The 17,719-nt window shown below is 44.2% G+C and overlaps 1 protein-coding gene across 2 annotated transcripts in view; it reads left to right on the top strand.

The window, feature by feature from the left end:
• Positions 1–17,719, top strand: part of PAPSS1 (3'-phosphoadenosine 5'-phosphosulfate synthase 1) — a 53,900-nt gene that overhangs the window by 2,965 nt on the left and 33,216 nt on the right. Inside the window, exons 2-6 of one of the 2 annotated variants that reach the window (XM_088660469.1) lie at positions 6,217–6,520; positions 6,928–7,042; positions 8,668–8,903; positions 13,185–13,323; positions 15,440–15,558. In XM_088660469.1, coding sequence (XP_088516595.1) covers positions 6,931–7,042; positions 8,668–8,903; positions 13,185–13,323; positions 15,440–15,558 — 606 coding nt within the window. In that variant the 5' untranslated portion in view covers positions 6,217–6,520; positions 6,928–6,930. The remainder of the gene's footprint in view (positions 1–6,216; positions 6,521–6,927; positions 7,043–8,667; positions 8,904–13,184; positions 13,324–15,439; positions 15,559–17,719) is intronic. The other variant, XM_035112135.3, reaches the window with a different exon arrangement.

Consider the following 17,719-nt stretch of genomic DNA (forward strand, 5'->3'; position numbering starts at 1 on the left):
AGGCACCCTTAGTTGACATCAGGAGACTGATAGTTGGGTAGCTCTGCCCACCTGTGAAAGTGGACCCATGGGGGAGGGGTCTGCTTCATCCGCAGGAAGCAAGTTGGCAGAACAGCAACCAGCTAATGAGTGGAGCAGGCATCCCCAAACTGCGGCCCTCCAGATGTTTTGGCCTACAACTCCCATGATCCCTAGCTAACAGGACCAGTGGTCGGGGAAGATGGGAAATGTAGTCCAAAACATCTGGAGGGCCGAAGTTTGGGGATGCCTGGAGTGGAGGGTTTGGTCTTGCTTTCTGTAGGGGTCTGCTTCACCCTTCAGTTCCCCACCCCTGCTCTAAGTCACACCTTGGTTCTGCCCCTGTCTCTGTAAAAAATTTTTTAAAGTAAATTTTCTTAGCTCAAGTGAAACAAATTATTCCACCCAGCATTCAAAACTCACCCGGCACCAGTCACATTGCACAACAGGCAACTGGCCCTTTGCAAGCAAGTGGAGAGGTGTCTGGTTGCCAGGTTTGGTGGCTAACATTTTCATCTGGCTGGCAGGCAATGCTGCACCAGTTAGCTCGTTTGTGGGGCACCAAAAGACATGTCTCTTTTGGTGCTGCCTTGCCCTGCGAATCAGCTGATCTGTGGGGCAGGGCAGCACCAGAAGATGACCTTTGATCTGATCCAAGAGGACTGGTTTTATGTTTTTTATGGTAATGTATTGCCCTTTATTCAAAGTTTCAGATAAGTGTGGCTATCATAACAGCTTTTTATGATTTCTCTTCCTTCTTGTAAAGTAATAATTCCAGCTCTCTTGTCTTTCTGCACTAGGGGTGTGTGTGTGTGCATACATGTGAGTTCATAAGCTTACTTATTTACTTTGACCACTTAATGTACCTGGTAATGTGGCTTCCTTGAGCCAGAGGCCACAATAAATTTGTTAGTCTTCAAGGTTGCATAAGTCTCTCTTTAAAATGTTGCTTATGGAAGACACCTGATCCAACACTCTTCTCTGGCTGTTCCCTGTAGGACTAGATCAGTAATAGAAGACGAGTATGTCTTCTTGACCGTTTCACTGCTACTGTACTTAACAATATTATCCTTGAGGACTCCCTGGTAGGCTTTGAAAATGAAAACAACAGGGTTCCTAGGAACGGTTGGTTGTGCATATACCACACTAAAGGGTATCCAGTACGGTGCAGTGTAACTTTATCACGCTAATCAGTAACTTTGTATAACATCAATATAAATGGCATTGCTCCTTTTTAGCAATGCATGACTGTTATAGATAAGGAGCTGCCAAGCACTCTGGTACTCAATGGTAGAGCACCCTGTTGCTGAGTAAACCAAGCACAAACATGGACAGCAGATAAGTTAGCTTGAGAAAAGCCAACATAGCTGGAAAGTTCAGGGTGCTAATTCTGAAAAGGACAAAAAAAATCCTTCAGTAGCACCTTAAAGACCAACTAAGTTTTTATTTTGGTATGAGCTTTCGTGTGCATGCACACTTCATACCAAAATAAAAACTTAGTTGGTCTTTAAGGTGCTACTGAAGGATTTTTTTATTTTGTTTCGACTCAGACCAACACGGCTACCTACTTGTATCTGAAAAGGACGTTACTGACATTCCGAGGCACAACTTCCAAAGCAGCTCAGTAAAAGTTTGCACAGATGCTTCCTAAATCAAGACGTGATTATTCTTCCCTCTCTTTAATTTTTTTAAATTTTGGACTAATTTCTTTTTTCATATTTATAGGGCTGGGAGGTGGGGATATTCCAACTGTTTCCCTTCTGTTTTCTAAGACGCTTAAAGAACAGAACTCCTGTTACAGGCAGATGAATATACCCAGCCTTAAAGGCTGCTGTGTGTAGGGAATCCCCTCAAAATGTTTAAGTGCGGGACAGTTTGGAGCAGAGAAGCCATTTCTCTCTCTTCCCCCAGCATAGGATTGCAGACATGTGTTTTTAAGGGTAAAAGTGGAGTTTTGTTGCACATTTCTTCAGTATGCACAACCTTGCCTAACCTTGGATCATGCTTCTCTTGATAAATGTGTGGTTCTGGTTTGTTTAAACGCTCTGCACCTGGGCAGGTGACCTTAGCATGGATGATTTCTGTTCAGTTTGGTTTCAGTAAAACAAGGAAGGGGGTGTTTAATTGGCCTTGACGTTGGATTGGTACAAAAGCTGCCAGGAGCAAGGTTCCAAATAGAACATGACGATTGCTTAGATATTTTTATATCTTCTGCAAGTATCTGCATTGCCTGTTCTAAAAAAATTACTGGAGTTCTGTCCAGATTACAGCGAATAGATTAGGTGGGTGGTGTTGCCGAGGTGGATATATTTTTTTTCAGCCTTCCTCACTCCTCTCAAAATGCTAGTGTCATACTTTCACATCTGGTCTGTGGTATACGGTCATACCTCGGTTTAAGTACACTTCGGTTTGAGTACTTTCAGTTTAAGTACTCCGCGGACCCATCTGGAACGGATTAATTCACTTTCCATTACTTTCAACGGGAAAGTTTGCTTCAGGTTAAGTATGCTTCAGGTTAAGTACAGACTTCCGGAACCAATTGCACTCATACTTTGGGTTAAATACGCTTCAGGTTGAGTACTCCACGGACCCGTCTGGAACGGATTAATCCACTTTCCATTACTTTCAATGGGAATGTTCACTTCAGGTTAAGTATGCTTCAGGTTAAGTACAGACTTCCGGAACCAATTGTGTACTTAAACCGAGGTACCACTGTACTAAGGAAATATAAATCCTAATAGAGAAGAACTGTAGCTCAGTAACAGAACATCTGACTCTAATGCAGAAGGTCCCTGGTATCTTCTGGGAATAGCATTTGCCTGGAAAGCCACAGCCAATCAGCATAGACAACACTGAGCTAAATGGACCAATAGTCTGACTGGATATAACAGTGCATAGACAATACTAGAACCTAAAATATGCAAATAAACTATATTGTTCTCAAATAATATATATGCAATAGATGTAGCAGAAGACTGATTGCAAGTCCTTTTTTAAGGTTTTTTCAAAGATGACCACATTTCTTCAAATACAGACATCACTGAGAGAAGATAATTTCTTGTTCTCCACAAGGATGCAAATAGGATATTTCACTCAAATTACATTATCCTGTTCTTCCCAGGACCAAAACAGAAGGCTTTCCAATGTGGAAAAATCTACCTCTCCTTGTGGTATTGGAATGTCTTGCCCTTTCTAGGAAGCTAATGACCATTTCTCTGTGTTTCAATATGGACTGTTTCTATCAATTCTTACCAAACATAGCTGAGCAAGAAGGGGCTTTTCTAAAAAAAGAGAGAGAAAAGCAATGGGGTGCTTATGACTAGAGAACTGTTCTTTCTTGCTGCTTGGCAAGCCAGGTAAGTATTCTCAGCAGGCGTAGCCAACTGAGTTTCTGAACCTTCTCCAGTTTTTGTTTAAGCAAACTATTACGTATATCCCCTGTATTTTAACTATCATGATATGGTTCCTATGTCCGGGAAAGCAAAACTTGAAGATTATCTGCTCGCTTTTCTTGTTGCTGTGGAGATAATCTCCTACTTTTGCTTCTCAAAGGAAGGTCCTATGTCAGCTGTTAGTGCAAGATTTTACTTAAATGTTTTTGAATACAATGCCAATTTGTTAAACTGCTGTTGCTGTTTGGAGGTTAGATTACCTTTGTAGGTTCACAGTGCCTGTATGTTAAGAAGTGAGCAGCCAGCAGGAAACTGAAAAATTGTAGGCCTATTGTATATTTGGTACATGTTGTATATGTGACAGTTATTCCTCACTTTTTAGGGCAGTGTCAGCAGAGTTTCTTGTGTCATAACCGTCAACTGTTCTTTGTTGATGCAGGTGCCGTGGAAAGTTGGGATGTTTAGGGTTAAGTTATTTTAAATGCCTAAAATGTTTTAGGTTTGACCTTTCGTTACAGCCCAAGGCCCAAGTATTCTTTCCTCTTCCTTGAATGGGCAACCTGGGTTGACCTTCATTTCTCTGCTGCCACCATCCTGATGCAGTTCAGACTACTGTGTCAATTTCACAGGCAAGGTCTAGAAATGCTTGCTAAGTTCTGTGCTAGTGAACTTCAACTGGAGTTAGCTGGTGAAGAGGTCCCACAAAGTCTACATTGTTTATCTGCCAGGAGAATAGAAAGAGAGACTTCTGGTTCCAGGCTTAGCTGTTGCTGCAGCAGAATCGAATCGTAGAATTGGAAGGGATCACGAGGGTCATCTAGTCCAACGCCCTTTTTGCCCCACATGGGTCTTGAACCCACAGCCCAAAGTCATGCTCTACCAACTGAGCTAAGCTGATAGTTCAGAAGTTAGAAGAAACTTTAATTCTATCTTTTATCATGCTCTGTATTTTCTGCTTGGTTATAGCGTAACTGGTATAGTTTGATCCAAGGGGATTCTGAGTTCACATTCTTATCTCCAGCCTTTTAGTCAGGCTACCATAGAGTCATATTTATCTGTATTCTGAAGTAGCAGCCTCATATCCAGTGTTGCTCAGGAATTTTAAGAAGCAAAAGGAAAAAAATGCAGTTATTTGAAGTCAGTGGCTAAAATCAGTGCAATTTTGAAAGGTTCAGTCTGCCATCTTGAGTTAAAATGACATCCATTTTTGTATTCAAAAACAGGCATAAATATAAAGCAAATATGGTGGGAGCTAACAGCTGTTCTACTAATGGTTCTACTTAGATGCCCAAGTAAGGTGGTATTCTTTGTGGCCCTCTGGGGATGCCAGGGTGCAGAGAAGGGAAATAACTATTTTAAGGACCCCACACTAAGTTACAGCAGGCTAAACATGATTCCTGAGTTATTGCCATGCTGGCTAGGGTTGATGGGAGTTGGGAGTCCAAGCCATCTGGAAAATACCACGTTGGCTATCCCTGGAAGCTTGTTTAGATAAAGAGATTTGGTCCTGTGAAACAACTTTCAAATCTTGCTCCGTTGAAAACAGGCAGGGCTTTCCAAGCCATCTTTATCAGTCATTGTTTGTGTAGTGATTCAGCCTTCCAAGTAAGAACTGGAGAGATTCAGCTAGGAATCTGACTGGATCGCTGCTACCTCTTAGCATAACCTACCTTGCAGGGTGCTTGCAAAGATAAAATTGTGTGAGTATGCTGTTGTGACTTGACTTCCTAAATGGATTTAGCTTGGAAGTGGAGGTGGTGTAATAATTTACATAACACATTGTTAGTCAATGAAGGTCTAGGTCTAGGACATGGCTGGTATAGGGGAGGGAAAAACCGTTGTGGTTGTGTAAATGGATGTGTACAATGGTAAGGAGTGGAACTGTGTTAGGCAATAACGTATTTAATTGTGATGACCTCCAGATCCTTCTGCTTTTTATCATTAGGAATAGACTAGAGGAGAAATGCCATTTAAGTAACTTGAGGTTTGTATGTGTTCCTCTTTTGAAAGACTAGTATAATTCCATTGTCAGAAGAATCCCAAGTGGGGTAAAATAGATCATAGGCAAATTAAATGTAGTAGAGACCCGAGTGGCTTTAAAAAGAAACTAAATTTTTGCCTGTAGCTTCTTATTTTTGTCTTGTGCTTGTGGTTAGTGTATAAGGCTGCACTCTGTTTTCAAGAAGTTAAATTGTTTAAATGCTGGCATTGCAAAATCATGAGTGGGCATTCAGAGCTGCCCGATCCAAGTGCACATAATTTTAATTTGGGAGTTAACACCTGGATTTCTGACTGCAGCACAGGGCAATACCCCCAAGACAAATATTGCAGAAGCCATGGGGAGCCCAAGAAGGAAGTTGGTGTGTGTAGTGGGGAACAACTATGAATCAGGAGCTCCCCAGTTTAAATCTGATCTCTGCCATGCTTTTGCTAGGTAATCTTTGTAGCTTGCCTATCTCTAGCCTCAGCCCTATATCCGCTATATGGAAATAACTCTTACCTACCATACCAGGTGGTTGGCAAGAATTATAGTGAGATAATATATATGAATCACTTTGACCTAGGGCTATACAGTACAAACACTATTTAGTAAGCATTGACCTAGGGCTATACAGTACAAACACTATTTAGTAAGCATAGATGTTGGATAGTTAATTTTGCCAACTAAAGGGGATCATGGTAGTATCTTCGTAGCCAGAAGAGTTTAAGTTTGTCATCCTTGGAGCAGTAGCTGCCAGATTCTTGAGTGATCTGAGAGCACCCTGCTGAATTTTGAACTGCCTGTTTACTCCCCTCCTTTTCTTAGAACCCTTATCAGCAGGAAGTTGTGCAAAATAGGTCTCTCCAAGTCCTGGGATGCTACAAAACTCTGGTGTGCTTTTCAATACCCTGTCTTATGAGGAAGGCAGAACTGCCTGTGCCCCTTTCTTGGTCTTAACCAGCCTTCGCCAGGTGGATGCCCTCCAGATGTTTTGGACTACAACTCCCATCAGCCCCTGCCAGCTGCAGCCCCAACAACATCAAGAAGGCACCTCCTTGGCAAACACTAGTCTTAACAATTTTTTGCTACAAGGAGCTGTGGAAGGCAGCCATCCCAACATGGCTACACGGTTAGTTGTCCCTTGCATCGAAATGGATCTTGTGCCTTTTTAGTGGCCCTGTTAGAAATCACGAAGAAGCATTCAAATCTCTGTGCAATTTATGCTTGTTCAATTGAGCCTAGAGTTCACTGTTGGCAGCTCTAAAATGTGATGGCGAAGTGCCTGAAACAATGGACAGTATCAATAAGTGTCTGGATAGTAGTGTAAAAGCATTTTGAAACTCCAGTAATTCAAAGAAGATTATCTTACAGTGCTGCTGCACTATTTTACATACTTGAACTCCACGTTTATTTATTGCTCGCACGGCATTCTGTTAATAGTTCTCGTTTGTGCCAGTTCGCTTTAATAGGTTACCTGGATTGTCGAAAATTGATTATTTAAGGAAGTGAAGAACTTTACCTGTTTATTTCTTTCAGGGAATGCAGAGAGCAACCAACGTCACCTACCAAGCCCACCATGTCAGTCGCAATAAGAGGGGTCAGGTAGTAGGGACCAGAAGCGGCTTTCGGGGCTGCACAGTCTGGCTAACAGGTACAATATTTCTCCCCATAAGTTTGCTCTGTTTTAGTGTGTTGTTTGCTCTCTTGCCATTATAAAGTGATTGCAGTTTGCTTTACAGTTTGGATTGAAGACTACTCATTCATTCACTTGGAGAGGCAGGGATTTCCACCAGCTTCCCCCTCCATCTGTAGCCCTTGCACCATATCCAGTCCGGAAGAGCCAGTGTGGCATAGTGGTTAGAGAGTGTTGGGCTAATGCCTGGGAGACAGGGGTTCTAGTCCCACTCAGCCATGAAGCTCACTCAGTCATCTTGGGCCAGTCACTTGTCTCTCAGCCTAATTTATCTCACAGGGTGGTTGTGAGGATAAAATGAGAAGAACCATTAACACCCCCTTGAGCCTCATGGAGAATACAATACAGTCATACCTCGGTTTAAGTACGCCTCGGTTTGAGTATTTTCAGTTTAAGTACTCCGCGGACCTGTCTGGAACAGATTAATCCACTTTCCATTACTTTCAATGGGAAAGTTCGCTTCAAGTTAAGTACGCTTCAATTTAAGTACTCCGCGGACCGCCTGGAACGGATTAATCCACTTTCCATTACTTTCAATGGGAAAGTTCGCATCAGGTTAAGTACGCTTCAGGTTAAGTACAGACTTCCAAAACCAATTGTGTTTGTAAACCGAGGTACCACTGTAAAATAAAAAAACAAATCCCCAAGGGAGACAGGCTCCCTCTCAAACAGTAGCAACAGATTCTAGAGTTGGGGAACACAGGGAAGGCTTGCGTATTTTTCCGTGTATAAGATGCCCCCTATTTTTGGGGACCCCAAATTAAGAAAACACCCCTCAGCGCTACCCGTGTATAAGACGAGCCCCAATTTTAAACCTATTTTTTTGGTAAAAAACACACCACGAAACATCCTAGTCTTATACACGGAAAAATACGATAGTTACATTAAGAGAATGAAAATTTGGATAGAAGCTTATGAATTTCCCATATGGGTAGCCCTTTGGCACAGGGAAAAATGAAATTGGCACATATGCATGCATTTTTTTTTTGCAGTTTTGCTCACTGGCAAACTGGCACGTGCCTATGGAGTGAAATGTATGCAAGGACTTCTGCCATGTGGTGATGCATGCAGTTTGTTCACATTTTGCTGCACAGAGTGCTTTTGTCCTGTGTAGGAGATCCTGTACACAGCTTTTCAAGGCAGCTGATTTCTTGATGTTATCTTAAAGAGTGAATGCTTTGCTGATGAACTCTGAAAAAAATAGGAAGTGTCAAGATGAGTACCCATTTGTCTAGATAGAAAGAGGGAGGGTAACATTTTAGTGGGCCTCGTGTGACATTTCAAGAATGTTAAACCCAACATTTCAAGAATGTTAAGCCCCCACCCCCACCCCCAGATTTCAGGCATATACTTAAAAGCTGCAGGAGTTGTGTGGCCACAAGTGGAGTCCTAAGCATGCTAAACTTGGAAGTGTATCCCATTCATGTAGTTTATTTTGGAATGAACATGATAAATACTGCGTTTCCACTCTCCTAATTATCAGCCAGGCATGATTTTTAAATGTCAGTCCATCTATTGACTTTCATTGACTGGATCCTGTATTTATTTGTTTTTGTTTTGTTTTTGCTTTAAAACTAATGTAGGTTTGTCTGGAGCTGGGAAGACCACAGTTAGCATGGCACTGGAGGAATACCTAGTGTGCCATGGCATTCCATGCTATACCCTGGATGGTGACAACATCAGGCAAGGCCTGAATAAGAATCTAGGATTCTCACCAGAAGACAGGGAAGAAAATGTCCGCCGGATTGCTGAGGTTGCCAAGTTGTTTGCAGATGCTGGCTTGGTGTGCATCGCTAGTTTTATTTCTCCTTATGCCCAGGTGAGCACCCCATGTCCTCATTTTACACCGAAATTGTACTGCGGCGTTAACCATTTCAAGAATATGGTCAAATAATCCTTCCTTTGTTGAATATGTTACATTTTGGCTGAGACTTACCGTGTTTCTCATATTTTAAGTCATCCCTACAAAATAAGCCATGGCAGGATTTTTCTGAGTTGAAGAAATATAAGACATACCCCAAAAATAAGCCGTAGTGGTGGGAGCAGGTCTGGATGGCGCCATGGAAGAGGAAGATGCCTGTCAGCGCCCGGAACCGGCTGCTGCTGCCCCTCCAAAATGTCCAGCAGCATGCACCGCGCCAAGCGCTGACCCGGCGGCGGGACTGGCAAGAGCCGCAGTGCGTGCTGCTCCAAGCCCCGATCCGGCGGCGGGATGAAGCAAGAGCCGCAGCGCACGCTGCTCCGAGCCCCGACCCGGCGGCGGGACCCGGCAAGAGCCTCAGCGCGCGCCGCGTGGAGCCCCGACCCGGCGGGACCCAGCAGCGTGCCCTGCTGAAGCGCCGACAACGCGCGCAGCAGCAGCCAGTTCCGGGCGCCGAGCCGCAACAGGAAGAGGAGGGACGCAGCGGGACGCAGCTACAACAACAAAAAACACCCGGCCGAGCCTTCATTGGCCGCCGCGGCTGCCACTCGCTGGTCCCTCCCGGAGCTCCTTTGTGAAGAGGCTGCCCCACTGGAGCTTTGAACTGCTGCGCGCGGAGGCCGCAGCGGCGGTGAGTCTTGCTGGGAGCTCGGCGCCAAGCAGGAGCGAGTGAAAAACGCCCCGAGCTTGAGCGTGCTGCGGCTCTTGCTGCGTCCCGCCGCCGCGTCAGGGCTTGGAGCAGCGCGCGCTGCCGGTCCCGCCGCTGGGTTGGCGCAAGAGCCGCAGCGCGCGATGCTCCGAGCCGGGATCCGGCAAGAGCCGCAGCGCGCGCCGCGTGAAGCCCCGACCCAGCGGGACCCAGCAGCGTGCCCTGCTGAAGCGCCGACAACGCGCACAGCAGCATCCAGTTCCGGGCGCCGAGCCGCAACAGGGGAGGTACGGTGCCATACTGTAATTTTTTAAAAAAATAATAAGACACCCCCCGAAAATAAGCCATAGGCTTATTTTCTTGAGTAAAAAAAATTATAAGACATGACTTATAATATGAGAAACACGGTAGGAGCCCCTTACACACATCAGAAATTGTATTTTTTCAGTGGGCGTCTTTGACCGTAATAATAAATTTTATTATTATTATTATTTTTCAGTGGGCATTATCTGCTCATCTGAAGGGGTTTCTCAGTAATCAGAAATGCCCTCTAAGGGGTGTTTGAGAGGCCATGGCGAGGACAAGCTTGGTGTACAGCCCTGAAATTAGCTATTAGACTTAGGAATGCTATAGAACAGTGGTTCCCAATAAGCTAAGTACTGCAGACTCCCTGTTTTTCAAAAGCCAAGCCATGGATCCCCTACTTTTGAAAATTTCGGTATCTCTATGGTTGTTTTACTCATGTAAATGGCACAATGGAGCCCCTGGGTGGGATATGCAGATCTCTTGGGACCCACAGATCACCAGTTGGGAACTGCTGCTATAGAAAGGAAGACCTGTGGTGCAATTTATTTGCAGATGTGTCAGTTCAGCTCACCAGAGGGTGCAGCTAAAAGCACTCGAGTACTAGGTCCATAGCCTCCTAAGTGAGAATCACATCAGAACATCAAAATCGGCAACTCCTTTCCACTTTGGTTAATGCTCTCTCTCTCTCACTCCAGGCAAAACTGGCTCACACCTTAGTAGATACTGGCAGGGTGCAGGGTTAGCTTCCCTTTAAGTCAGATTTTTTTTAAAATTTTGTAAACTACTTGTTTATTTAGAAGGCTTGGGGCAGGTGGCCACTAACATGGCGTCTGGTGTGTTTTTGCCTGTGTTGGAGAGCTTAAGATTTTGGACCTGCAAATGGTTAGGCAGGTAGTTAAACACAAAGGTAATACGGTGGAAGGGAAGCTGTCAGCGCCTTGCATAGGCTTGGGAATTCGTGCAAGATAAATCTGAAGCAAGTTTTCACTGTCTTTCAAAACATAACCTCAGTCTTAGTAAGGCAGAATTTTTAAAACATCATTAGCATGGAGAAAATGGGCTTTTTAGAAAGAACATTGAATACCATTAGTTACAGGTAGGTAGCTGTGTTGGTCTGAGTCAAAGCAAAATAAAAAAAACCTTCAGTAGCACCTTAAAGACCAACTAAGTTTTTATTTTGGTATGAGCTTTTGTGTATCTGACGAAGTGTGCATGCACACGAAAGCTCATACCAAAATAAAAACTTAGTTGGTCTTTAAGGTGCTACTGAAGGATTTTTTTTATTGAATACCACATATTCAGTAACTAAACAACAACAACAACAACAACAACAACAACAACAACAACAACTTATTACAACAACAACAACAACAACAACAACAACAACAACAACAACAACAACAACAACAACAACAACTTATTATTTATACCCCGCCCATCTGGCTGGGTTTCCCCAGCCACTCTGGGTGGCTTACAACAGAAAAATGAAATAAAATAATCTATTAAACATTAAAAGCCTCCCTAAACAGGGCTGCCTTCAGATGTCTTCTAAAAATCTGGTAGCTGTTTTTCTCTTTGACATCTGATGGGAGGGTGTTTCACAGGGTGGGCGCCACCACCGAGAAGGCCTTCTGCCTGGTTCCCTGCAACTTGGCTTCTTGCAACGAGGGAACCGCCAGAAGGCCCTCGGTACTGGACCTCAGTGTCCGGGCAGAATGATGGGGGTGGAGACGCTCCTTCAGGTATACAGGACCGAGGCCATTTAGGGCTTTAAAGGTCAGCACCAACACTTTGAACTGTGCTCGGAAACGTACTGGGAGCCAATGTAGATCTTTCAAGACCGGTGTTATGTGGTCTCGGCGGCCGCTCCCAGTCACCAGTCTAGCTGCCGCATTCTGGATTAGTTGTAGTTTCCGGGTCACCTTCAGAGGTAGCCCCACGTAGAGCGCATTGCAGTAGTCCAAGCAGGAGATAACTAGAGCATGTACCACTCTGGCGAAACAGTCTGCAGGCAGGTAGGGCCTCAGCCTGCGTACCAGATGGAGCTGATAGACAGCTGCCCTGGACACAGAATTGACCTGCGCCTCCATGGACAGCTGTGAGTCCAAAATGACTCCCAGGCTGCACACGTGGTCCTTCAGGGGCACAGTTACCCCATTCAGGACCAGGGAGTCCTCCACACCTGCCCGCCTCCTGTCCCCCACAAACAGTACTTCTGTCTTGTCACGATTCAACCTCAATCTGTTAGCCGCCATCCATCCTCCAAGCCCATGTTACTTTCTAAGCAAGTCATTTTCAAATCATGAGTTACAAAGCAGGCTTTTTTAACTATCTTTTTTTTTTTAAAAAAAACTTTTTTAAAATACCAGTTTTCCTGTTTCACACTTAACATTAAACTGAGATCCTTTGAAAGTAAACTCAGTAGATTTCCAACTCCGCCCCACATGTGAACTGGGTGCTTTTTTCTGGCTCTCTGAGGCTCATTCACATTAATTTATGTGCAAACATTATCATTCAAATCTGGGCCTAACATTATGTGCAAACCAGCCTCCTGTGTTGCACTTTGGAAGTGCTGTGCTTGGATAAACTTCAAGCTGCTGCTGATCCTCAGTCTCTTTCCCACCCCAGCTCCATTTTTAGGAGTAGGCTGGGACTCACCACATCCACCCCAAAGGGGTGGGATGCTCACCACGGCAACTGTGGCAAGCATATGTTTAAGCTGGACATATAAAAACGCTACCTACTGTGCAAGTCTAAATCAGTTACTTGTTTTGTGTGCTTTGAAGGCCAGCAGTCATTCAAGCAGATACATATGACAACGTTTTCAATTAGCTTGATATGTAAGCAGCCACTGTGTCTAATCATTAGACTTTGCAATGCCTTAGTGTGTTTCATTTCCGCCCACCTTCCGACATGGTACCCTCATGTAGACATAGCTCTGGTTCCCTGAAAATTGAGGTTTTGTAAATTGGGAGTCCGATTCAGCACCTTACATGTGCGTCAGAACAAACTAGGTTTTCTCGGTTTGAAAGCCCTCTTCAAACTGATACTTCCCTCTACAGTGAGGACTTGTATTTGTTATTGATACTGAGAACCAAGGTTACAAAGCCTTCTTGTGTTAACCGTGACTTGCATAGCTACACATTTAACTGGGTTGTTGTTTAACGTGTTACGTGGTGGAAAGTTTTATTTCTGCCATTGCTTTTCTCTTTGTTTCTTCTCAGGACCGTAACAATGCAAGGCAAATTCACGAAGTGGCAAGCCTGCCTTTCTTTGAAGTATTTGTGGATGCTCCATTGTATGTTTGTGAGCAGAGAGATGTGAAAGGCCTCTACAAAAAAGCCCGTGCTGGAGAAATTAAAGGTGAGCTTTCATGTCAAAGTTCTTTTATGGTGTCCCAACTGGGGCTGTTGGGCTACTGCCTACTGTACGAATAAGCTAATGACCAACAAAATGTAATGCAGGACATTTGCTCTCTGTAATACTAGGGTACAGAAAAGTATTTTCTTACTTTAATATCTTGCCTTTTTTAAAAAACATGGAGCCCAAGGTGGCATAGATGTAGTTCCCAAGTGGCCACCTACCCAGGTACTGACCAGACACACACCTGCTTAGCTTCAGAAAAGTGGTGGTCTCATATGCTATGTCTAAGCCAGTGATGGCGAACCTATGACACACGTGTCAGACGTGACACGCAGAGCCCTCACTGCTGGCACGCGCCCCATCGGCCCATTCGCGCTGTTGTTGTTGTTTTTCTCCCCCATTCGTTCTCCCACTCCTCCTACAGCTTGTCTCCACTGTTAAAACCCCGGATCCTTTTTCGTCGTTGTTGTTGCTGGTAGTCACAGATTGGTTTTTTAACCCTTTGTGTGCTGTTTTTTCTGGCGCTTTGGCAGACGATGATTGGGTGTAACAGCGTTCGTTTTTTAACGCATTCTGTGCTGGTTTTTTGGCGCTTTGGCAGACTATGTCAGTGCTGCATGTTAATTCCAGCGAAGGTATTATTCGCCATTTATTTCTGTTCTCTTCCCCCCCCCAAACCGCAGCAGCTTTGGGGCATCCCCCCCCAAAAAGAAAGCAACTTTTGCACCCCCCCAAAGCACCTCCAAAACTTTGGTCAGCAGCTCCCCCCAAAAAGCTCAACAACTCTGGGCACTTTGTGATAAATAAGGGATTTTTGGTTTGCTTTGGTTAAATAATTAGTTTTTGGTTTATTAAATACAGTTATATATTACAATTATACATTTTTGTTATTTAAACTATAAATATCGTGAAATTATGGTTTTTCTCCTCGAAGTGACACACCACCCGAGTTATGCCCGGTTTTTTGGCGATTTTGACACACCAAGCTCTAAAGGTTGCCCATCACTGGTCTAAGCATATATATGGGATAGAGACACAACCCAGTAACATTGCAAAGAATCCAAATGGAACCATACTTAATTGTCTAACTATTGTTCATTTTCCCAGAGAGCAAAATTATTGATTACTCTGGCTATTGTTTACTCTGGATACAAAGCTGCTTTTTAAAATCCAGTATCTTCTCTCAAACTGCACATGCCCAACAAGATATGTTGTCGAAGTGTATGTATGTATGTATATATATATATATATATATATATATATATATATATATATGCAGTGTATATGTTGTTGTTGGTTAGTCATTTAGTCGTGTCCGACTCTTCGTGTCCCCATGGACCAGAGCACGCCAGGCACTCCTGTCTTCCACTGCCTCCCGCAGTTTGGTCAGACTCATGTTGGTGGCTTCGAGAACACTATCCAACCATCTCGTTCTCTGTCGTCCCCTTCTCCTTGTGCCCTCAATCTTTCCCAACATCAAGGTCTTTTCCAGGGAGTCTTCTCTTCTCATGAGGTGACCAAAGTATTGGAGCCTCAGCTTCAGGATCTGTCCTTCTAGGGAGCACTAAGGGCTGATTTCCTTCAGAATGGATAGGTTCGGTCTTCTTGCAGTCCATGGGACTCTCAGAGTCTCCTCCAGCACCATAATTCAAAAGCATCAATTCTTCAGCAATTAGCCTTCTTTATGGTTCAGCTCTCACTTCGATACATCACTACTGGGAAAACCACAGCTTTAACTATACAGACCTTTGACAGTGTGTGTGTGTATGTGTGTGTGCGTGCGCGCGCGCCCAGAAGTGAAAGAAAACTTGAAATTACTGACGTATCAGCCTGCACAAGCTTTCCTTGTAACTCTGATATTCCCTGTTCAAAAATGTGCTTATGATCACACCACAGAAAGACATTGTCTTTGTCCACAAGTAGATTTACAGTGAGACAGAAGGACCCTTTTAGTTACAGTTCAGTAATTATTTTGGGATGGACCAGTAAAGACCTGGAATGTTGGATGCAAGCAAGCTTTTCAGATAAGTAGCTGGAATAACATATTACAGCCCATCTGAGAAGACCCACCTGAAAAGCAGCCTTGTCCTATGTTCTGTTTTTCCCCCCCACTCAGGTTTTACTGGTATTGACTCAGAGTACGAGAAACCTGAAGCCCCCGAGTTGGTCCTCAAAACGGATTCCTGTGATGTCAATGACTGCATTCAGCAAGTTGTGGAACTTCTGCAAGAGAGGGTATGGAGTCTTGTAGTGCTGACTTGTAAACATCTTGTAAAGTTGCCGGCTTAATATTCACTGCACATGTAAACAGGCTTATTGTAAAGTAGGGGGTGCAACATTTCGTCCCTTACTTGGTTAGATTCATCGATTTGAAAACTTCCAATTCAATGGCAATTCCTGTGTATTTTCCAAGAACAGGTAAAATGTGTTCCTCTCTTCAGAAATGTGGTTTTATTAATATGCAGGATTCTGCAGATCTACTCAATGCAAACTTACACCATTACTCAAGTTAAGTTTCGCTGCTTGCTGATATCCCTGTTTGAGGGTAGAATTCATAATAGTGCTAAGAATATTGTCAATGCAAGCATTTCTACTTGCCCAGTGGAGTGATCCCCACTTTCCTCCCTCATGTGCTTTGCTGGGGGGGGGGTTCTTCCCACTCTCCAAAAAGGGTTTGGTGGAGGGGTAGGGGAAGCCCTGATGTGGTAGCAGAGGTCCTGGCACTGACTTCTGCTAGTGGAATGGGGTAGTTGAATCTGGTGAAATGCAAAATTAGTCACGCTCGAGTGTAAAACCCCTAAAACCAACACAGTGGGTCTAATTCTATTGGGTGATACCCAGCAATCTATATCTTGCATCAGTGAGCAAACAGTACTTCACCCGCCTGACTTCAAATATTTCAGTCTTCACAATTTGACAGGAAAAGGGACAGCAAAAGATAAAACTTGTCCCTCTTGTAATTGGATCATTTGAGGGTGGAGGGAGGAGTGCATGCATGAAAGTGTCTGTAATAAAGGAACAGCTAAGAGCTTTGCAAGAGGAAAAGTTGTTCCGTTCTGAAATGGTAATTCCCAAATGGCAGGTTGTAGCTGCTACCGTGAGTTGCCAGCTGTGAGTGGTTCAGAGATCATAGTGGAATTGCTTGAATGAAGAGAAGTGGGGAATGAATACGCAGAGCATCAATAAAGAGAGACTCTACGGCAGCACTCTTACTTTTGGGAACTCCCTTGCCCCCCTGTCTTAAACGGAAATGAACTACCTGTTTTTTGTTCTCGTTTCACTGTGAGCGAATGAAAAGAAAAGAAAAAAGAAAGGCATGTTGCTGTCCTTTTTTTGTACGTTTCTGCTACATTAATGCACATTAGCAGAATCACTTTTTTACTTTGTAAGTCGTGGAGCTCTGTGAGATCCTTATCACGGAAAGGAGAAAGCAATTGGGGCTTGTATATGGCTGCTAGAACATAGTTTAATTGCGTTTGGCTGGTCCATGTGGAGGCTCCCATTGGGTACCCAGTGGGGATCCAACAGTAAACAGTAATTACTTTTCAACTTTTTGCAGTTATAAGCTGCCTTGAGTCCCAGTCTGGTAAATAACCACCACCTAGATAACTTCAATAGGTAAAGGTAAAGGGACCCCTGACCATTAGGTCCAGTCGTGACCGACTCTGGGGTCGCGCGCTCATCTCGCATTATTGACCGAGGGAGCCGGCGTATAGCTTCCAGATCATGTGGCCAGCATGACAAAGCTGCTGCTGGCAAACCAGAGCAGCACATGGAAACGCCGTTTACCTTCCCGCTGCAGCGGTTCCTATTTATCTACTTGCATTTTGATGTGCTTTCGAACTGCTAGGTTGGCAGGAGCTGGGACCGAGCAACGGGAGCTCACCCCGTCACAGGGATTCGAACCGCCGACCTTCTGATCAGCAAGCCCTAGGCTCAGTGGTTTAACCACAGCGCCACCTGGGTCCAAATCCCCCGGTTTGTTACTACTGTGAAAGCCACCTTACCTCCACTGTTGGAAGCGGTATGCTTCTGGATATCAGTTGCTGGAAAACTCAGGAGGTGAGAGTGTGGTTGCACTTGGTAGCTAGTTGTGGATTTCCCATGGGCATCCTAAAGAGGGTGTTGGACTAGATGGCCAGCTTGCAGGTTATGTTCTTACAACTTACTGGAGATTTTCAAAGGCATTTAAGAATTAACCCCCCCAATCCCCCCAAAAGTCAGTGAATTCACCTAAACTCTCAAACTGCTGGTATTCCTAGTACCATTAGTAATCCAGTTTATTTTGTTGTATACATGCATTAGCACTTCCATTTGATGCTGCTGAGTCAGCTTTCTGCTGATGCCTCAGTTGCTTTTTATTGAAATAAGTTTCATTTCGCACCATTTCAGCTCC

The sequence above is a fragment of the Zootoca vivipara genome, chromosome Z1 (genome assembly GCF_965207765.1).
Source record: "Zootoca vivipara chromosome Z1, rZooViv2.hap1.1, whole genome shotgun sequence".
NCBI classification, from domain to species: Eukaryota; Metazoa; Chordata; class Lepidosauria; order Squamata; family Lacertidae; genus Zootoca; species Zootoca vivipara.